Below are 22745 nucleotides of genomic sequence, written 5' to 3' on the forward strand. Positions count from 1 at the left end.
ACTTTGATTGGGGCAAAGGGCAGGGGGAGGTGGTGGGTGGCTCATGGACTTTCTGAAAATGTGACCAAAGTTGTTAACTCTCTTCCTAGTCAAATGCACACACATACACAGTTTTTCATACAATTTCCAGGGGTTTACAGACCATCTCCTTCAAATTCTATCTGGTAGAACTCATGACTTGGATAGAAAAACTGTTACTTATTAGAATAGTAGTAAAAAAAAAAAAAGAAAAATGTATACATACTTTATTATGGCAAGTTCACTATTATTGTACACAGATTTAAAAAAATGTTTTAAGTTTGGGGTTTTTTTTTTAGGGTTGTACCTGCGGCATATAGAAGTTCCCAGGCCAGGGGTTAAATTGGAGCTGCAGCTGCAGACCTACGCCATAGCCACAGCAACACTGGATCCAAACCACAACTGTGAACTACACCACAGCCCATGGTAACACCGGATCCTTAACCCACTGAGCAAGGCCAGGAGTCAAACCCAAAACCTCATGGATACTAGTCAGGTTTGTAACCTGCTAAGCCACAACTGGAACTCTTGGTTTTATTTTCTGACCTTTCCCCATTCTGTTTTTTAAATTTTTAAAAATTCAGCACAACTGACCGACAGCCTAGATTTTGAATTAGGTTTGTGCTTACTGCATTCTAAATGTAAGTTATTTGATATAAGATGGTTTCCTCTTGGCTTTTGGTTGTAATGTAAACTTGTCTGTCTACTCTTTAGCTGCTCTCAGGAAACAACATGCAGCTGAACTGCATCTTGGGGATTTTTTAGTTTTTCTTCGCAGAGTTGTATCTTCAAAAGCAATTCAATCAAAAATGGCTTCCCCAAAGTGGACAGAGGTGCTTCTAAATATAGCATCTCAGAAATGTTCTTCAGGTATGTGACTTTTGCCTTGTTTTAGAATATTTTGTACATCATATGTGTTTTGTTCAGATAATGCCAGACTTGGACAACATTGGATACCTGATCTTGATTTTAAGACTTTTCTTTCTTGTTTTGTGAGTACTTACTTTATTGAAAGAAAAGTAATTTTAGGAGTGAAAATTGATAGGAATTAATGATAGTAACACTGGAGAAGATCATGGATTTAATGTCAAGAGCTTGGTTATAGTTTTTCAGATTACAATAATAAAAATAAATAATATCTTATTTAATATGATACTTTGGCATGGATTTTGACTTCTTGAATTATCAAAATGCAGATCTGAACTTGTCTATTCTTTCTTATCATGAGTGAGGTTTCTGTTGTCTTGATTGTAACTTCTGATTGTGTGCTGTCTATGAGAGGTTCTATATAAGCTTAATTCCTGGTTCTTAGCCTAAAAGTTCAGTCTGCTTGCATAGATTACTATCAGTCCTTTTCTAATCTTTTTTTTAAAATTTATGTTAAATACATAGAAAATAAAATTTACCAGTTAAAAACACTTAAGTGTACAATTCATTGACATTAAGTACATTCGCAGTGTTATTCACCCATCACTACTCTCCATTTCTGCAGCTTTTTCATCATCCCTGGTCTCTCTTAAATATGCCAAAATATAATGTAGTCTTCTATGGGTATGTTGTTTTACATGTATACATTCTCAATATGGTTTACTAATGGTTCTTTTTCAATTTTTTAAAAATTCAGAACCTGTATCTTTAAGATTGGTATAAACAAAAGTAAAATATAAAAAACTTGTTTTTAACATAATAGCAGCAGTTATTAACTGCAAAAATACAGTGAAATGTAGTCATATTAAATGTTAATGTTACTGCAACAGAATTATCCCAGTTTATGGTAGCAAATTCTGGCAAGAAATTCATTTGTTATTAAAAGTATTTTAAGAATTTTCAGAATTGATCAGCTGTGCATACTGCAAATAAAATAGCAATTTATCCAAAAGAGCCCTTACCTTTCTCTTATTTTCTTAAAAAGTATGCCACTTATAGGTAACTACTCTTTTCAGATCAGTTGTTTAAACTAGGGTTCTTCCTATACATACACAGTTTTATATATAATAATGTTTTTTATTCTTTTCCCATTAGTTTTTCTTAACTAGTATAACTTAAAAACAGCTTTGTTCTCCTTTAATAAGGTAAGCCTTAATAATATTAAGTTCTTAGAACACAAAGAGAAATCAGGTATTCATTTATTTTCCAATGGTTGTGTTGTAGCAACGGATAGAAAAAAAGAGCATCAGTATCCAGTCTCTATCTTTGCTTTCTTTAGAAAAATACAAACTGTGTACTCCCCATTAATCCTAACAACCTCTGTGAGGAAGTCAAGGCATGGATAGAGAAGAAGCAATGAAAGGTTTTATGCCTAAACTTCAGAGATTAACAGACCATTGTTTAAAATTCTGCCTTTGTCTCTACTGAGCTGTGTGGCTTTGGTCAAGTTACTTAACTTCTCTGAGCCTCACATTCCTCATTATTAAAGTAGGAGGGTATAATGGGAGTTCTCATCGTGGCTCAGTGGAAACAAATCTGACTAGTATCCATGAGGATGCAGGTTCAATCTCTGGCCTTACTCAGTTGGTTAAGGATCCAGTGTTGCCGTGAGCTGTGATGTAGGTTGAAGATGTGGCTTGGATCTGGCATTGCTGTGGCTATGGTGTAGGCCGGTGGCTACAACTCCGATTTGACTCCTAGCCTGGGAACCTCCATATGCTGCGGGTGTGGCCCTAAAAAGTCAAAAAAATAAAATAAGGGAGTTCCCGTAGTGGCGCAGTGGTTAACGAATCCGACTAGGAACCATGAGGTTGCGTGTTCTGTCCCTGCCCTTGCTCAGTGGGTTGACGATCTGGCGTTGCCATGAGCTGTGGTGTAGGTTGCAGACGCGGCTCGAATCCTGCGTTGCTGTGGCTCTGGTGTAGGCCGGTTGCTACAGCTCCGGTTAGACCCCTAGCCTGGGAACCTCCACATGGCGTGGAAGCGGCCCAAAGAAATAGCAAAAATAAATAAATAAATAAATAAAATAAAAAAATAGGGATATAAGGTAGGATTTGTGAAGATCAATGGGGTTATTAACATGTATGAAATGCGTAGCACAGTACTTGGCATAGGTAGTTACTATAGTGCTGCTCCCTTACCTGTACATAAAAACTGAAACAAACATATATATTCATATGCATTCATGTATATGGGAGAATCCAGAATTCTTGTGGTAATATGCTGAAGTGAAGTCTGTTCCATCCTAAATACTTAGCAGCCCCAGGGATTTTTTTCAAGAAGTTCTTTTTAAACTTTGAATTTAGGTACCATTAATAATAAGAAAATGTTTTTTTCCCCCTCCAGGTATTCCTCTAGTTGGTAACTTAAGAACAAGGCTCCTTGCACTTCATGTCCTTGAGGCTGTGTTACCAGCTTGTGAATCTGGTGTAGAAGATGATCAAATGGCCCAGGTTTTTATTTTTAAATTTATTAGAATATGTTGTTTATATCTGCAACATGATTCACCCAAAATCTAAACTTACACTCTCTCCAGTTATAAATGTGTCATTTATTCAGTAGTACAACTTCCACTTCTGAAATTGCTTTCTTTTTCATCTCCAATCAAGGAGAAAGAGAAATTAAGTTAGTTATGGGGTATGCATTGTAGTGGAATAGTGAATACTTTCAAGGTCAAAAAGAAAGGAAAATTCGTGAAATTTCTTACTAGGTTTGGGCATCTAGAGAGACAAAGATGTGAGGATTCATGGCCTAATCAGAAGTCCATATAGTGAGGCAACACAAGGGCAATGGAACCACTTTGTAGTGGATTAATGATCTTTCAAAAAATATTTAACTTATATACACCCAAAGTAGCTATCAGACATTGGTATAATTATGTTTCACAGGTGACTTAATATTACAGTCACATGATTTATCTTTTTTGATACAAAGCTATGTGAGATCTTACACATTTTGGAAATTAATCCTTTGTTGGTCACTTCATTTGCATAGATTTTCTCCAATTCTATGGGTTGTCTTTTCATTTTGTTTATGGTTTCCTTTGCTGTGCACAATCTTTTAAATTTAATTAGGTCCGATTTGTTTGTTTTTATTTTTATTACTCAGGAAGGTGGTTCTGAAAAGCTATTGCTTCACTTTATGTCAGCATGTTCTGCCTATGTTTTACTCTAAGAGTTTTATACTATCCAGCCTTACATTTAGGTCTTTAACCCATTTTTGAGTTTACTTTTGTGTATGGTATAAGATAATGTTTTTTTTGTTTGTTTGTTTGATTTTTTTTTTTTTTTTTTTTTTTTTTTTGGTCTTTTTGTTGTTGCTATTTCTTGGGCCGCTCCTGCAGCATATGGAGGTTCCCAGGCTAGGGGTCCAATCGGAGCTGTAGCCACCGGCCTACACCAGAGCCACAGCAATGCGGGATCCGAGCCGCGTCTGCAACCTACAGCACAGCTCACGGCAACGCCGGATCGTTAACCCACTGAGCAAGGGCAGGGACCGAACACGCAACCTCATGGTTCCTAGTCGGATTCGTTAACCACTGCGCCATGACGGGAACTCCTGTTTGTTTGTTTTAGACCTGCTGCATATGAAAGTTCCCAGGCCAGGGGATTAAATCTGAGCCATAGCTGCGACCTATGCCATAGCTGTGGCAACACTGGATCCTTAACCCACTATGCAGGGCTGAGGATCGAACCCATGCTTTAGCAACAACCCAATCCACTCAGAGACAATGGTGGATCCTCAGTCTGCTCTGCCACAGCGAGAACTCCGAGAATGTTCTAATTTCATTCTTTTACATGTAGCTGTCCAGTTTTACCAACACCACTTAGTGAGGAGGCTATCTTTTCTCCATTGAATATTCTTGCCTCCTTTGTCATAGATAGTTGACCATATGTCTATGGGTTTATCTCTGGGCTTTCTATCCTGTTCTACTGATCTCTATTTTGTGCCAGTACCCTACTGTTTTGATGAAAAAGCCTTGTTATTTCTTTCTCAAAATTGCTTTAGCTATTCGAGGTCTTTTCAGTTTCTGAACAAATTTGAAATTTTTTTGTTCTATCCTGCAAAAAATGACATTGGTGATTTGATAGGGATTGCACTGAATCTGTAGATTGCCTTGGGTAGTATATTCATTTTGAAACTATTGATTCTTCTAATCCAGGAGCATGGTGTATCTTTCTGTTTGTGTCATCTTCAGTTTCCTTCATCAGTGTCTTATTATAGTTTTCAGAGTACAGGTCTTTTTCTTCTTTCCTCCATATTTTATTCTCTTTGATGTAATGATAAATGGAATTGTTTTCTTAATTTCTCTCTCTGATCTTTCATTGTTGGTATATAGAAATGCAAGAGATTTTTGTGTATTTTGTATACTGCAACGTTACTGAATTCATTGATGAGCTCTAGTAGTTTTCTGGTAGCATCTTTAGGATTTTCTATGACTTATATTTTCTAAAAGTAGTTAAAATTATCCTTTACAAATTTTATCATTCTTTTCCCTTCATTAAATAGGTTGTTGAACGCCTATTTTCCCTTCTATCGGATTGTATGTGGGAGACACCCATTGCTCAGGCCAAACATGCTATTCAGATAAAGGAAAAAGAACAAGAAATAAAATTACAGGTAATTTGTACAATGGCTGGTAACTGGTAGATAATAAATATCTACCTCTAACCTAGTAGTCTTAGAAAGTATATTAACTCTCTAAAATACTGACCCAGTTTCGTTTCTGGTAGAAGCAGGGAGAGTTGGAGGAAGAAGATGAGAATCTTCCTATACAAGAAGTGTCCTTTGACCCAGAGAAAGCTCAGTGTTGTATAGTGGAAAATGGACAGATTTTAACTCATGGAAGTGGAGGAAAAGGATATGGATTGGCATCAACTGGAGTAACTTCTGGGTGCTATCAGTGGAAGGTGCGTAGAATTCCAAGTAGTTTTTAAAAGGATTTTATCTTTCAGTCTTTTCCTCCTAGGTTCTTATAAAAAATATGTGGAAAGACTTTAAAAAAAGAATATCATGTGTAAATGTTCGATTACTATGTAAGATTGTAGCATAAATGGAAACTGAATGAAGAATATATGGTAACTCTGAATTATTTGTAACTCTTTATGTAATTCTAAAATTATCTCAAAAATTTTTAAATGTACATTTAAAAAATAACTGTCATCCTCTCTATGAGGGGGTCACACGGTGCACACACAGCAGTGAAAATGTGTGTGATGTTTCTGTCTGGGAGAGTGTGTTAGAGTCTGAATGCCCAAGATTTTTTTTAGTATATGCCAGGCTAGTCATATACCTTCTGCCTGGCATATACTAAAATTTTAGATTCCCCAGGAGGAAAGTGAAGTTTAACATAAACCATATTGTCATATAGTTTAACTCATATTGTCATATAGTTAACACAATGAGCCACCCATTTCAGTTAGGGAATTTTTTTTTTTTTTGGTCAGTGTAGGGAACTATTTAGCAGTCTAGTTTCCAGGTGTCAGTCAGGGACTAGCATTGCAAGCAGACCTTTTCTTTTCTTTCCTTTTTTTTTTTTTTCTTTTTATGGCCATACTAATGGCATATGGAAGTTCCTGGGCTAGGGGTCAAATTGTAGCTGGAGCTGCTGGCTGCCTTCACAGTCACAGCAACACCGGATCCAAGCTGCATCTGTGACCTACACCACAGCTTGCAGCATTTCTGGATCCTTAACCCACTGTGCGAGGCCAGGAATTGAACCTGCATCCTCACAGAGATATGTTGGATTCTTAACCTACTGAGCCGTCATGGGAACTCCTAAGCAAGGAGACCTTTCTAAGGACAGCACTCTCTGCTGTGTTACCTCTCTTTTTGCACAGTCTACCTCCTTGGCTCTTGGCTATAGTGTTTTCACAGTAAAATTAATATTATAATCTACTAAGACACGAGGCAACAGGGTGAGGCCACCTCTAATATTGACTTCAGTTATGTCTTTTAGGGGTCTTAGACTTAGCTAGTTAAAACAAGTCTCATTAACCATGAAGGTCTGTCTTAAAAAGTCATGTAGCTTTGTCTTTATTTTTTTTATTTTATTATTTTTTTTATGGTCTTTTTGTCTTTTTAGGGCTGTACCTGCAGCATATGGAGGTTCCCAGGCTAGGGGTCCAATCAGAGCTGTTGCTGCCAGCCTACGCCACAGCCACAGGAACACCAGATCAGAGCTGCGTCTGTGACCTATACCACAGCCCACGGCAACACTGGATCCTTAACCCACTGAGCAAGGCCAGGGATCGAACCTGCAGCCTCATGGTTCCAAGTCAGATTCGTTTCCACTGCGCCACAACAGGAACTCCCATGTAGCTTTGTCTTTAAATTTAGCACAGCATAACTCTGACCAGTCCAGTGTTCAGGATAGGGTACATACACAAAAAACAAAATTTCAGAGATCATGTTCTGGTATCCATAGAAATGAAGAGTTTGTAATTATTTAGAGTTCCCTGGTGGTCTAGTGGCTAGGATTCATTGCTTTCACCACAGTGGCCTGGGTTCACTCCCTAACCTGGGAACAGTTGCTGGTATGGGAACTAAGATTCATATCAAGATGCTGAAAACTGTGGCCAAAAAAACCAAAACAAACAAACAAAATGTTTGTTAAGATATCCCTAATCAGGATGTACAGTAGTGCAAGAACAGGTATCCAGTGTGAACTCCCACCAGGGGGCCTCCCACCTTCTGTTCCCATTGCAGTCTAAATACCTTAGTTGAGTCCTTGGTTTCAGAGGAAGTGTCTCTGAAGGGCAGTTGGTTAAATGGTTTTGTTTGTTTGTGACATCAGTTACCTGCCTCAAGAGTGTGGATGACATCTGAGGTGTTCTGTGGAAATTCCAGGGCTTATTATAGCCTGTCATGTGTAATGGGGGAAGCTCCAAAGTCAGTTTGAATTTAAAGTGCTCAAAACAGCCTTCATGGCTCCCCCCTCCCCATTTAGTAATTATAACTTCAATTTTTTTTCATTCTTTTTTTATCTTCATCTTGACCTTTTGTCCAGAAGGGTTATGTGCAAGAGCGACAAAAAATTTTTCACACAAAAACTTTTTTTTTTTTATATATACGAAAATATTTTTAAGAGTTCCTGCTGTGGCACAATAGGATCAATGGCATCTTGGGAGCGGTGGGATGAAGGTTCGATCTCTGGCCCAGCACAGCGGCTTACGGATCTGGCATTGCTTCAGCTGTGGCTTAGGTTGCAAAACTGAGGCTCAAATCTGATTCCTAGGCCTGGGAGCTCCATATGCTGAGGGGCAGCCAAAAAAGAAAAAAAGAAAAAATTATACAACTTAACCAGAAAGGTTAGGAATTTATCAGGACAAAAATCCCAATTAAAAAATTGTTTTTCAGAATAGGTTTACAAAACCTTCTACCTCTTTCATCCTAATCATTTATCCAGTGAGCAGCCTAGAAAAAATCAATATCTTTCTGGGGAGAGCTTCATTTAATAAGCGGCCTTACGAAGACGTGTGTATCAGACATAGAATCAAGCTATCAGTCTGTTGTAAATTACAACTAGTCCACAAATCTGAACACAGTGAGTCAACTGCAGTGGGATATCCCCAAGAAGAGGTCAAGAGTCCAGTCTTATGAGAATGGGCAAACAGGTATGTTTCCTGTGGTATGCCCACCTCTGATTTTTAGTTTTCAGTAGGAATCACAAGTTAGTAATCAATTTCTATGTTAGACATAAAGCCAGGAGTTCCCATGGTGATGCACTGATAATGATCCAGAGTAGTACCCATGAGGATGTGGGTTTGGTCCCTGGCCTCGCTCAGTTGGTTAAGGATCCAGCATTTCTTTGAGCTGTGGTGTATGTCGAAGATGTAGCTTGGATCCTGCATTGTTGTGGCTATGGTATAGGCCAGCAGCTGCAGCTTCGATTCAACCCCTAGCCTGGGAAATTCTATATGCCTCGGGAGTAGCCCTAAAAGACCAGGGGGAAAAAAAAGAAAAAAGAAATACAAAGCCAATTGGCAGCTCAAATTAGATGATTCTGTCAAAAGTTCAGGCCCCTTTCCAGGAGTATATACAGGAAACCTGGACAGTCCAGCTAAAATCCATAATGTTTTCAGTTTATGGCTGCATTGATTAAATCCTCGGTTGATTTTTGTTTATTGGCCTGGTGCCTGCTTTTAGCTCATGTTGGGTTGAAACAGTCTGTAGCAGACAATATCAGATTTTAACTTAGAGACAGGTCCAGGCAATTGGAATCTATAAATTTAGGATTCTATAGAGGTAGCAACTTTTTTGATAGCAGTAAAGCCTAGAACCTACAGGACAGGACCAGATAGCTGCATTTTAAGTGGTGAGCAAGGCTTTCCTGAGCTCTTTTTGCCTTCTCAGTCTTAGAATTCAAATTTACCCACTCAAAAATATGTACTTCAAGATGTGATATATGTGTATACCACTCAGCCATAAAAAAGAATGAAATAATGCCATTTGCAGCAACATGGATGCACCTAGAGATTATCATACTAAGTGAAGTAAGTCAGAAAGAGAAAGACAGATACCATATGGTATCATTTGTATGTGGAATCTAAATTATGACACAAATGAATTTATCTATGAAACAGAAACAGACTCACGGACATAGAGAACAGATTTGTGGTTGCCAAGGGGTAAGCGGGTTGATGAGGGATGGATTGGGAGTTTGGAATTAACAGATGCAGACTATTATATATAGAATGGATAAACAACAAGGTGCTTCTGTGTAACACTGGGAACTATATATGTTCAATATCCTGTGATAAACCATAAACAGAATATGAAGAAGAATATATATGTATATGTATGTATAACTTTGCTGTGCAGCAGAAATTAACACATTGTGAATCAACTATACATCAATAATTTTTTTTTTTTTTAGGGCCACACTCACGGCTTATGGCGGTTCCCAGGCTAGGGGTCGAATCGGAGCTGTAGTTGCTGGCCTACGCCACCACCACAGCACACAGGATCTAGCCGCATCTATGACCTACACCACAGCTCATGGCAATGCCAGATCTTTAACCCACTGAGTGAGGCCAGGAATCGAACCTGCGTCCTCATGGACGCTAGTCAGGTTTGTTAGTTAACTGCTAAGCCATGATGGGAACTCCACATCGATAAAGATTTTTTTAAAGTGAACTTTTGGTTGGAAAACCATCAGCCTATAAAGGTCAGATACCTGACTTTATTAGAACTAATTGGCAACTAACAACTGCTTTTCAAAACTAAAGTATTATTTCTTTGGGAAGATTGCCACTGTTTTTATTTTGTCTTCTTTTTTCCCAGTGGTTCCAATAGGGAAAATATCATAACAAGAAATGATCAGTTATGGATGCTTGTTTTGTTTCCAGTACTCTCAGAGTTTAAATTCCAGTATACATATTAGTGGAAAAAGCAAGCAAGTCGTGTACCACTAACATATTTTTCCTTTGCAGCTTTCACTTATTAGAATGATCCCTTAGCATTTATGAAGTTAAAGGTTATAACATTTTACATCAGTTTTTATCATACATCCAGATGTAGTAGCCACAAAGCAGAGTTGCTTTATCAAATTTACTTTTTCCTCAGATCTCAGGTTTACTCAGACTCCTAGCAGTAAATTTAGCATTCACAGGGCTAATTGGTAGGCACAGGGCACTGGAACAGGAGTGGCAACATTTAGGCTAAAGAAAATCTCTAGAGTAGTTTTTTCTGTCTCTCTCTTTTCTTTTCCCTTCTTTTTCCTCTTCTTCTTTCTCTACTTCCTCCTCCTCTCCCTTCCCCCCTTTCTTCTCCTCTTTCTTCTTTCTCTACTTCCTTCTCCTTTCCCTCCTCTTCCTTCCCCCCTTTCTTTTCCTCTTTTTTCTTTCTCTCTTCCCTATCTCCCTCCCTACTTCCCTCCCTACTTCCCTCCCTCCCTCCCTTCCTTCCCTTTGTTGCAGCCCTGGGAACTGGTTTAAATACCTTCTCTCCTCTCACTTGGAGGAAAGAGCAGCGCACACTCATAAAATTAGCAACTGCATGCTAATTTTTATTCTTTGGCCCATCCAAAGCCCATGTGTAGAAATGTATGGGCCTTTTCTTTTTCCACCAGAAAATAGAACAACAGAAGTTTTCCTCCTGCTGCTCTTTTTTTCCCTCACTTTAGTTAGCAGGGCAAAAAGCAGCCAGGGGATCCAGTCAGCTGACCCTTCTGTGGTTGGACCTATTATTTTTGATTCCATGGGAGTTCCTTTTGTGGCTCAGTGGTTAACGGGTCCGACTAGGAGCCATGAGGTTGCAGGTTTGATCCCTGGCCTTGCTTGGTGGGTTAAGGATCTGGCGTTGCCATGAGCTGTGGTGTAGGTTGCAGACGCGGCTCGGATCCCGCATTGCTGTGGCTCTGGCATAGGCTGGTGGCCTCTTACTTCTCACAACAGATAGCCACTCATCTGCTGTTTCATAGCATGGATAACTCCATAGCCATCAGAGTTTTGTCTTTCCGTACTTCTCTCTCTTTCCCTCAAGTATGTAATTATATTTTAATGAATGGGAGTTGTTCTGTGAGTCTCATGTTGCCACCACTGTGTCAGAGGTTCTTAAGATCACCACTATATTCAAAAATTGGTAGGAAGACTCATAGGGCTCAGTATATATTGTTGCACTCATGATGACCAAGTTTTATTATAACAGCATAGTAAGGATACATAGTGGGATAATAAGGGAAAGAGACACAGGTGGAGCCTTGAGGAATCTATGTGTGGGCTTCCCTATGTTCTCTCCCTCCCATGCAGAGTCACATGGAGCACACTCTTATCCCAGCAACAAAACACAGCAACATGTGTGTGATGTTTTAGGGAAGCCCCTTAGGGACTTAGCGCTCAAGACTTTTATTGGAGACTGGCCATGAAGGTGCCCTCTGTCTGGAATGTACCAAAACTCCAAACTCCCAAAGGGAAAGCATATATTGAGTGTAAACCACATTGTTCAAACATTTTAGTCCTGGTGAGCCACCCTTATCATTTAGGAATAATTTTTTATAAGTGCAAGAAAGTATTTACCAGTTGAATTCCCAGATACTATCCAGGGGCAAGTGTTACAAGCTTGCCTGTTTAAAGACAGCAGTCTCAGGCCTGCTATTATTAACTCTTTTCTGTACAGAAGTATACATAAGAGAGTAGTTAGAAAATTTGTACGTAAAAGATTTAAGCTTTCCATTAATAATTTTCTGGACTGGACATATTTCCTCAGCTTCATAATTAAGATGTAAGCTAAAGTCATTTATTTTAAATAAATACTCAAAAGTTATGCTTAATATTCTACAAAGTAAAGATTAAATTTGTTTTAAAATCTTTACAAAATGGAGAAATTGTTTCATTTGTATGTTATTTTCACTTAAGCTGAAAATAAAGGTATGTTCTCATAAATGCATAAATTTATTTATAAGCATTCCTCAGTATTGTTCTATACAGTTAATAATATGTAAACAAGGTTTTTGAATATTCATAAACATTACCACTTTCATTTTAGTTTTACATTGTGAAGGAAAACAGAGGTAATGAAGGCACATGTGTTGGAGTTTCTCGCTGGCCAGTACACGACTTTAACCACCGTACTACTTCGGATATGTGGCTCTATCGGGCCTATAGTGGTAACCTCTATCACAATGGAGAACAGACTCTGACGTTGTCCAGCTTTACTCAAGGGGATTTCATTACCTGCGTGTTAGACATGGAAGCCAGGACCATTTCCTTTGGGAAGAATGGAGAGGTACTGAAACTCATTCAAAAGTGTTGAATGTTTTCTTGTTCATCCTCATCTCAGTTATTCAAGTGCTAGTTATTCAGTTTATAAATTACCCTTCTCTGCTTTTTTCTCTAATAACCTTTTGGTTCTTATGGTATTTATCAGCACCAAACAAGAGAAAGATAGTAAAATCCTCGTAAGGTTATTGAAACAGAAACAAATCAGAATCATTTATTATATGTAGAATTTCCTTTGTTAGCAAGGTTAATTGAGTTTCGGCTCTAGTAACTTTTGTTCTGTCACATAAGAGCTTTGAATCTTAATATAATTGAATATTAACAATTTTAAAAAATATTTTTGTTTCTTTTTTTTCCTATAACCTCTGCCATGCTATAGGAACCCAAATTAGCTTTTGAAGATGTGGATGCAGCAGAATTGTACCCATGTGTAATGTTCTATAGTAGCAACCCAGGAGAAAAGGTAATGAAACTTCAAACCTCTATAATTAGGCATAAAGGATATTTTTTATTAATATTTGTTAACATCAGATAGTGTTTACAAATATAACAAGCTACTTCTGCCATTAAAAATACCTGCTCAGATAATTCTTGTAAAAGAAGGTTAGATTACTTTTAGAAATTGCCTCTAATTCTTAAGGCACTATTTGATGTTCTGGTAATTTGCATATAGTGAGTCAGCTTTCAAACGTATGTGCAAGAAAGGAATTATAGGAAATAGTTTAGGGATAATCTGGTTCATTGGCACTTGTGCATATGAGAGAGAAATCTAGAAATAATCTTAAATGTAATCAGGTACCATTAGCAGAATAATAGAAGTTCTAGTTATGATGGGGAAGCTGCCTTCATTCATTCAGCTGAGGGGATTCTCAGACCTTGTTGATGGTATAAATTTGAATCCTAACCCTTAAAGAAATACCCTCTCACTAAAAACTTTCTTTCTCTATCTAAAACTCAGGCAGAGACAATTTCTTTGTGGGTCTCCCTGTGTGGTGGGCAGATTTGGTTTTCTATCCCATGCCTTTACTTGAAGATAAAGTATAGCCTGGGTCTGGTCGCCAGAATATCGAGTACAAAGTTTTCAGGCTGTCTTATATATAACATTTCTATAATGAAAGTGCTAGACTTGATAAATCCTAACTGTGAAAGTCACCTTTTATTCAGGTTTTTAAGTACTTTTTTAGAATTTTCAAGATGAAATTTCAAGGTAGCCATTCATGCGAGAGAGGAACTGCTTCTTGAATAGGTAGTCAGCAAAACCGAACTGGAAATAAAGAAGCAACCTAGTTCCTGCTTTATCACTTTCCTGATGATATTCTTGTAGCCCAGCTCTAGTATGTTCTGGTTAGAATGATGGCCTGTTGCCCTTCTGTGAACCTTGAAGGAACTCATTTAACCTTAGACTATGGATCAGTCCATTTATTTTACCCAGAAGCCTTCTCTGATTTCAGAATCTGAGAAAAAATACTAATAAATTTAACATCTTCGAACACTTACTTTGTGTTTGGCACTGTGCTGATAAGTACTTTATGTATATGGTTTAATTTAATTTTTTTTTTGGCCACACTTGGGACATGAGGAGGTTCTAGGCCAGTAATCAAACCTGTGCCACAGCTGTAACCAGATCTACAGCAGGGACAATGCTAGATCCTTAACCCATTGAGCTACAGGGGAACTCCCTCATCCTTAAAATAATGAGATAGCGTTATTAGTGCCATTTTTTTTCAGATGAAAGGTTGAGGTTTAGTAAGATTTCCAAAGATTACACAGTAGCATTAAGATTTGAACCCAAGTCTTGCTCTTCTTTTAACCTCTATGTCTTATTTGAAGTGTGTGTCCAGATTGGGAATATATCAATTATCTAGTTTTGTGATTTTATTTTTTGTGCTCCTGGAACAGTATAAAATGGTCCCAGGACTTTTTTTTTATTCTAGAGTATTGAGGATTAGAGTAACTAGACCCTCAAGACTTTTTTAGGGGAGTAAATTGAGTCAGTCACATACACCCTGGTCTGTGTCTGTCTTTTGGGTGGCCACAGCAGCATTCCTCCTCTCAGGCTCCAGGAAGTTTATAAATGACTTTTTTTTTTTTTGGTCTTTTTCTAGGGCTGCACCCACGGCATATGGAGGTTCCCAGGCTATGGGTCTAATCGGAGCTATAGCCGCTGGCCTACACCACAGCCACAGTGACATGGGATCCGAGCCCCATCTGTGACCTACACCACAGCTCACAGCAATGCCAGATCCTTAACCCACTGAGCGAGGCCAGGGATCGAACCTGCAACCTCATGGTTCCTAGTTGGATTTATTAACCACTGAGCCACAATGGGAACTCCAGTCTCCAGGAAGTTTAAATAATAGGGTAGCTTATTTCAGAGGACCATGCTGCTACTAACTTGAGTAGATCTATAATATTTGTTCACTCCTTATTGGAAGCCAGTAGTATAACATAACATGTATCAGGAGACCAAACACTAGTTCAACATGGGATTACATGTGTTAGAATTTACAGTTTCATAATTCATAGAATTAGTAGTTTAGGAGAACTATTAATAATCACGTTTACCCTCCTGTTTTATAGGTGAAAATTTGTGATATGCAGATGCGTGGCACACCACGAGACTTACTTCCAGGAGATCCCATTTGTAGTCCAGTAGCAGCAGTACTGGCAGAGGCTACTATTCAGCTTATTCGTATCCTTCATCGAACAGACCGTTGGACTTACTGCATTAACAAAAAAATGATGGAAAGGCTGCACAAAATTAAGATATGTATTAAAGAGTCAGGTCAGAAGCTCAAGAAAAGCCGCTCGGTTCAGAGCCGAGAGGAAAATGAAATGAGAGAGGAGAAGGAGAGCAAAGAGGAAGAGAAAGGTAAACATAATAGACATGGCCTTGCTGACCTCTCAGAGCCGCAGCTGAGGACTCTTTGCATAGAGGTGTGGCCTGTGCTGGCAGTGATAGGAGGAGTTGATGCTGGTCTTAGAGTTGGAGGTCGGTGTGTTCACAAGCAAACTGGGCGCCATGCCACGCTGCTGGGAGTGGTCAAAGAGGGCAGTACGTCTGCCAAGGTCCAATGGGATGAAGCAGAAATTACCATCAGGTATGATTTGTTGAGTTACACCTGTAGAAAATGAGTATTTAATGGTGATATGGGCCATTGCCTATGGGCAGTGAGTAATTATTTTAGATGAGCTGCCAGTTTACTTTTAAAAGTAATTTTTCATACAGCTGGGTATGAGTACTCTGATTTCAATAAGGAATATTTCCCAAACTCGTGTTCCTTAGAATACTTAGTAAAATATATAGTTTTTTTGTTTTGTTTTATGAAGAAAGGTAAGTTCACTAGATTAGGTTTAACTGGCATTCTTCTTTATATTTTTCATTTGGCTTGCTGCTTTTGTAAACATTTCCATTACACATTGGAATATAAAAAAGCCAGCCAGCATATCCATCAGTTACATTTTACGTTGGAGGGCTTTGAATGTAGAGTGGGTACATTTGAGTGACTAAAATTAGGTTTCGGATTATCAATGATACTCATGCTTTTTTTTAAAGCATATATTTCTATACACTCAGTGTGCTGTATTTTGGATAGATATGAAAGTTACATTTATTTGGCATAAACTATGTGCTTAAAAGCATTTGGCTGTGCTTGCAATCAGATAGGATTTTTGTGAAATAGAAACTTCATATCTTTAAAAGGAAGTATGTCAGGTATCTCACTTGATAAGAGGACTCATCTAATGACTCTTCATAATTGTATCATTTGAAAACATGGATTTATTAATGATATTTTTTAACTTCGTTATATTGCCTAAAGTGATTCTTTATTAATATGATATAGGACAATGTCAATAACAATGAATGGTTCTTAAGTATTTTTTGGAGGTGGCACTGTTTTAGAATCTAATGATAATTGCGTCCCCTCTCAGCCGAAAAATACATATACATGACGTTTGCACACAATTTCAGGAGGTAATGAACTCTAGTTTCCCCCTCCCCCATTCCAAGCTAAGAAAAGAATGAAAATTTTACTTGTGGAAGTATTTACCAATCCTTTTATTCTTTGTCTTATTTCAGAAAGGATTTATAGTACCTTATTAAGGTGTATACAATGTAGCAAAATAATTAAAACAAATAAGAAAAATGACACAAAAGAAAATAAAGTTAGAAAAGTTAAGCTAGAACCAAGACTTAGGTTAATAGAACAAGTGTATGCCACCAAACTTTATATACTTACTAAAGCTTTATATTCCAGTTTATTTAATTATAACCTGTTTAAACTTCTAGAAGTGCTTCCTGAGTATCAGGAAATATGTGATCATATTTTCTTTTAAACTTAATTAGAAGCATTAATTGAAGACTACAAAGTAATTTTTGGAATGAAACAAAATCTTCTCTGGAATAGTATATACATGGCCATCACCCATATAAAAACTAAATTTACTATGCACACTTGCCAAATAACTTATCTCAGGGATTGGCAAACTACATCTGGCCCAGTAGCCACACGGATTTGTTCAGGTTTACCAGTGGCTGCTTTCACACCATGATGGCAGGGTTGATAGGTTACAACAAAGACCATGTACCCTTCAAGGCCTAAAATATTTAGTATTTGGCTCTTTACAGAAATGCTGCTAATTCTTGGCTTACATTGTAATAATGAATATTCTTATTTGAAAGCATATGAACATCTGATTACTTTTGCATTAAACATCACATCTTCCCATTTTCTCATAATAGGTTCATTTTTCTCTTTGTTGTAATGAGTTCTCTAGTTTGTATAAATTATTCTCTGTACTGTGTACATGATGCATCTTATTTTGTCTACATTATTTTCTGTACCTTCCTCCCGTCTATCCCTCACTTGCTTCTTCCTGTGTCATTCTGATCTTTATTAAAGCTTCCCAACTTTTTGGTCGCCTAGTGATACTCCATTGTATAATCTGGAACCCTGTGAACCGCTTCCTTTTGATGTGGCACGATTTCGAGGCCTGACGGCTTCTGTGTTACTGGACCTCACATATCTGACTGGCATTCATGAAGACATGGGCAAACAGAACACCAAGCGACATGAAAAGAAACACCGACATGAATCTGAGGAGAAAGGGGATGTTGAGCAGAAAACTGAAAGTGAATCAGCTTTAGATACACGAACAGGCTTAACATCTGACGATGTTAAAAGTCAGGGTACCACAATCTCCAAATCAGAAAACGAAATAGCTTCATTTTCTTTAGATTCAGCAATGCCAGCTGTGGAATCCCAACATCAGATAACAGAAGGAAAAAGAAAAAATCATGAACACGTGTCCAAAAACCATGACATAGCCCAGTCAGAAATCAGAGCAGTCCAGCTGTCCTATATTTACCTCGGTGCTATGAAATCACTTAGTGCTCTTCTTGGCTGTAGTAAATATGCTGAACTGTTGCTGATACCAAAAGTTTTGGCCGAAAATGGCCACAACTCAGACTGTGCAAGCTCTCCAGTTGTTCATGAAGATGTGGAGATGCGTGCAGCCCTGCAGTTCTTGATGCGCCACATGGTAAAGCGAGCAGTCATGCGGTCACCCATAAAGAGAGCACTGGGATTAGCTGATCTGGAACGAGCTCAAGCCATGATCTATAAATTAGTCATCCATGGGCTTTTGGAGGACCAATTTGGGGGCAAAATTAAACAAGGTATGTTATCTGATTTTAGAAATTTTTGCTTTGTGCTGTTGAAATTATAATTGTTAGAAGTGATATATTCTGTAAGTGATTTTTAAAACTTTTTTGGCCAAAGCAACTTTGACAGTGTTTTTCCTTTGCAAGATGCACAGTTCCTTTCTGTTTCTTTATATTAATAATCATCTGTCTACAGGCATACCTAATTTTATTGCACTTCACAGATAACTGCATTTTTTACAACTTGAAGGTTTGTGGAAACCCTCAGTTAGGCAAGTCTTTCAGTGCCATTTATTCCAACAAAATTTGCTTGCTTTGTTTCACATTTTGGTAATTCTCACAGTATTTTAAACTTTTTCATTATTGTTGTATTTCTTATGCTGATCGGTGATCAGTGATCTTTGATGTCTGTACTGTGACTTGCTGAAGCCTCAGATGATAGTTAGCATTTTTCTTTAGCAATAAAGTATTTTTAATTAAGATATATCCATTGGTTGATTTTTTTAAGACACAATGCTGTTGTACACTTAATAGTATGAACATAAATTTATATGCACTGGGAAACTAAAAAGTTGCTTTATTGCGGTATTTGTTTTATTGCAGTGGTTTGGAACCAGAGCTACAATATCTCTGAGATATGCCTCTATCTATAATTTTCTCTTTTAAACCTATGCAACTATTAGAGCTTAATAATATTATTATATTTTGTAAAACTGAAATTTATTTATTTATTTTTTGTTTTGTTTTTGTTTTTTACAGCTGCAATTGCAGCATATGGAAATTCCCAGGTTAGGGGTTGAATCAGAGTTGCACATGCGGGCCTACACCATGACCATGGCAACACCAGCTCCAAGCTATTTCTGCTACCTACGTCACAGCTTGTGACGATACCAGATCCTTAATCCACTGAGCGAGGCCAGAGATCAAACCTGTATCCTCATGGGTACTAGTCAGGTTCTTAACCCACTGAGCCACAGCAGGAACTCCTAAAACTGAAATTTAAGTCATGCCAAAGGTATTCGTGTGTGTGTGTGTGTGTGTGTGTGTGTGTGTGTGTGTGTGTGTGTGTTTTCTTCCTTTGGGCTGCACATGCAGCATATGGAATTTCCCAGGCTAGGAGTCAAATCAGGACTGCAGCTGCTGGCCTATGCCACAGCCACAGCAACACAGAATCTGAGGCATGTCTGCGACCTGTACCATCGCTCACAGCAACACCAGATCCTTCACCCACTGAGTGAAGCCAGGGGTCAAACCCACATGTTCATGGATACTAATTGGATTTGTTACCTCTGAGCCACAATGGGAACTCCCATGTACTCCTGTATTTTTTTAATCTGATTCAATATACATATTATTCTGATAACTTCTCAGACATATTTTAAAGTACTACTTTTGTAAACTCTATATTGTGTGTAAACAACCTTGTTTTAGCCTCACCTTTGGGGATAATACAAACTCTGAGATAAAAGTGAGATTCATTCAGTAAATGTTTATAGGGTGCCTGCTATGTGCCAGGTACTCCACGGGATTTTGGGACGCCAACAGTGCACAAAACAAAGTCAATTTCCTTCATAGTGTTTCCATCATTTTTTTTTTCTTCCGTCCCTTCTCTTCCTTTTCCTTTTCCCATACTCCCCTCCTTCCTTTCTAAGCTTAGATAGTAAATTGAAGTGTAAGGTGCATATAAATGGGAGTGTTAAGATCATGATCATGAAAGGTATGTGGTCATTTAGCAAACCAAATAGCTGTCTGTTTGTAATGGCTGCTATCTTGATTATGTTTATTTGTAGTCTCCCTTAAGATAAGAAAAATAACAAATACTTTGTAAGCCCTTAGATATTTAACTTAGAAAAAAAAATCTTAGGAGTAATTTGTGAGGCATTGTCCTTTTAGAGCATGGAGTCTAGGTTTTTTTTTTTTTCTTGTATTTACACATCTTCATCTCTGATGCCTATTTTGATGTCTTTAAACAAGCAAAAATCAAAGTGCTAAGGATACACAGTTTGAATGATTAGGTATCTTTAGAGAACCCCTGGTTAAATCTTGCAAGCAAAGTGAAATTTTTTTTTTTTATTTTCAAGAGAATCTTCTCTAAAATATAAAGTGAGTATTTACAAGGACTTGTTGCATTATTGTTTGTGCATAACGAGCATAATAGTGAATACAAGGATGCATATATGCAAGAACATTTTTTTTCTGTAAATCTTTCACAGAAATTTCTACTTAAGAAATACATTTATAAGCCTTCCAAATTAAAAGTGAGAAGTTTTCCGTTCTCTTGTCTCTTTTGAAAACCAAAAACAAAACCCTTACTACTTTTTTAACTTTTACCTTGGTCTATAGAGATTGATCAACAAGCTGAAGAAAGTGACCAAGCCCAGCAGGCACAGACACCAGTTACCACTAGTCCTTCAGCCTCGAGCACAACTTCCTTCATGAGCAGTTCACTGGAAGATACCACAACTGCCACCACTCCAGTCACTGACACAGAAACAGTGCCTGCATCTGAGTCCCCAGGAGTGATGCCACTTAGTCTTCTCAGGTGGGGAAGTTGGCCTTTAATGTTTGCCGTATTGATGCCTGTGGTTCTGAACCTCTAATTGTTCTCTTTGGAAGAATGTGCCCACTAAGTCAAGGTATACTGGAACTAGAGGGAACCTAGAAGATGATAGAGTCAAATTCATTTTACTGAAGTTGGAAATACTCCTCATAAGTTTAATAAAGTCTCAGAGCCAGTCAGTGGTGGTCCCATATCTAATCAACAGTACCACTGACAGGTACCTGTAGTACCTGGAGTATCATTATCTCCTTATAAGGATCTTTTCTGGGGGGCTAGGCTTCTGAATATTTTTTTCTCAAAAGGTAAACATTTGTATTTTGAATATTAGAGCCTCAAGAAAGAACTTACCTGCAAGAAAATAATTTTCTCTTCTCAGGTATTTCCCTTTTAAGCATAATTCTTTACCTATACCTTTATTCTTGTGGTGAGATCAAACAAGTCTACTTTTCAAATGAAAAAGCATCTCTTATTGCATGTCCTCAGCCAATCCTACTTTGATAAGCTCATAAATTCCAAATAATGTTTAAGTTTCTTTTTGCTTCAGTTTACCAATTGTTATACACAAAATGAAAACCTTCGAGTGAAAATCTTTAAGGAGAGACTAGTTTGTGAGCCCTCTTAACTAAGGTTTAAGTGAAATAAAGGGAATTCAGAATGGTTAGTTTCCTCTTTTTCTTGTTTCTTTCCCTTTTTCCCTGAATTGACAGGTCACTATTATTTCCAATGTGTAGACTGACATCTTAGAGAGTGGAGGAGAGAGTGGCTGTTGTAATGATGCTAAGTTATTGATGTTCACAAGAGCCACCTGGGCTTTTTAAAGCTCTGGGACTGTATCTCCCAGCAAGTCTCATTCAGTAGGTCTGGTGTGGCACCTGCTTTGCATTTGAATTAAGTTTCTTCAGTGATTTTGATTCCATGGCTTCAGCTCACACATTAAGAATTAATGCTTTTGGTCTTGGGTAGAAGGAGTGCTAATCCCAGTAGCTACCAGTGCCTGGTCCCTACACATCTGCTGCCTCTTAGCTCTCTCACTTAAATAACAGTTCCAAGAGGTGCTTCTGTTCAAGAAAGGAGAAAGAGAATGATAGGATATTCTAATATGGTTTTAATCCTTCAGGCAGTTACATAATTCAAGGCATCCACAGAGGATCAGTAATGCTGTGACTCTTTGTTGCCTTTCAAGCTCCATAGGCATGGGATTCAGTGGTAAAATAATGCTCCGTTGCTCCCAGAGACATTCACCAGGCCTATGACCCCTTCTTTCCTCTTAGTTGTCATTTCCCTGGTATTGGTTGGGATATATTAGAGCTGCAGTTGTCTCTGCCTGGCTCAGCATCATTTAATAAGAGAAAAATCAGGGAACAGCTGCTGCTTGTGTGAATACCATCATATTACAGTTACTTGACTGAGTCAACAGTGCTTTTTTGATACTTAAAAGTTGTTATTGGTTCTATGGGACAAATCTAAAGAGCAGATTCAGTAAGAATCTTCTGGTGGACTTTATTCTTTAGCCAGTGTCTGCCTTCTTAGCTTGAGAGGGGCTGTGTCTCCTGTATCTTTTTCCCTCTGCAGAGCTGGCATATCGTTCATATGCTCTTTCTCAGTTGTGTTGGGTCACTGAGCACTTATCTTTTCTTTCTGTAACTTACCATAGATTATTACTTTGGATCCTTGTGAATAAGTTCATGGCTAACTAGTGAATGTATATCTGAACTAACTGTAAATTATTTATCTTTAAAAGCCCTTTTTATTCTCTAACTACTATATGCCTACCAAAATGCCCATGTCATCTTGGTTTTATAGTAGGAGAAAAGTTCCCTGAAGTCAGGAATTTAAAAAAAGCTATTTTGTTTAT

At 38.0% G+C, this 22745-nt stretch overlaps 1 protein-coding gene across 21 annotated transcripts in view; it reads left to right on the forward strand.

The window, feature by feature from the left end:
* The window catches only part of HERC1 (HECT and RLD domain containing E3 ubiquitin protein ligase family member 1), a 197978-nt gene that overhangs the window by 116963 nt on the left and 58270 nt on the right, over nt 1–22745 (forward strand). For 11 of the 21 annotated variants that reach the window (XM_021094060.1, XM_021093938.1, XM_021093989.1 and 8 more), the window contains 9 exons: nt 733–888; nt 3292–3398; nt 5455–5565; nt 5679–5855; nt 12433–12672; nt 13045–13128; nt 15246–15766; nt 17570–18345; nt 20674–20872. In XM_021094060.1, coding sequence (XP_020949719.1) covers nt 733–888; nt 3292–3398; nt 5455–5565; nt 5679–5855; nt 12433–12672; nt 13045–13128; nt 15246–15766; nt 17570–18345; nt 20674–20872 — 2371 coding nt within the window. The remainder of the gene's footprint in view (nt 1–732; nt 889–3291; nt 3399–5454; nt 5566–5678; nt 5856–12432; nt 12673–13044; nt 13129–15245; nt 15767–17569; nt 18346–20673; nt 20873–22745) is intronic. The other 10 variants (XM_021094078.1, XM_021093982.1, XM_021094031.1 and 7 more) reach the window with 3 other exon arrangements.

This window comes from Sus scrofa, chromosome 1 (genome assembly GCF_000003025.6).
Source record: "Sus scrofa isolate TJ Tabasco breed Duroc chromosome 1, Sscrofa11.1, whole genome shotgun sequence".
NCBI classification, from domain to species: Eukaryota; Metazoa; Chordata; class Mammalia; order Artiodactyla; family Suidae; genus Sus; species Sus scrofa.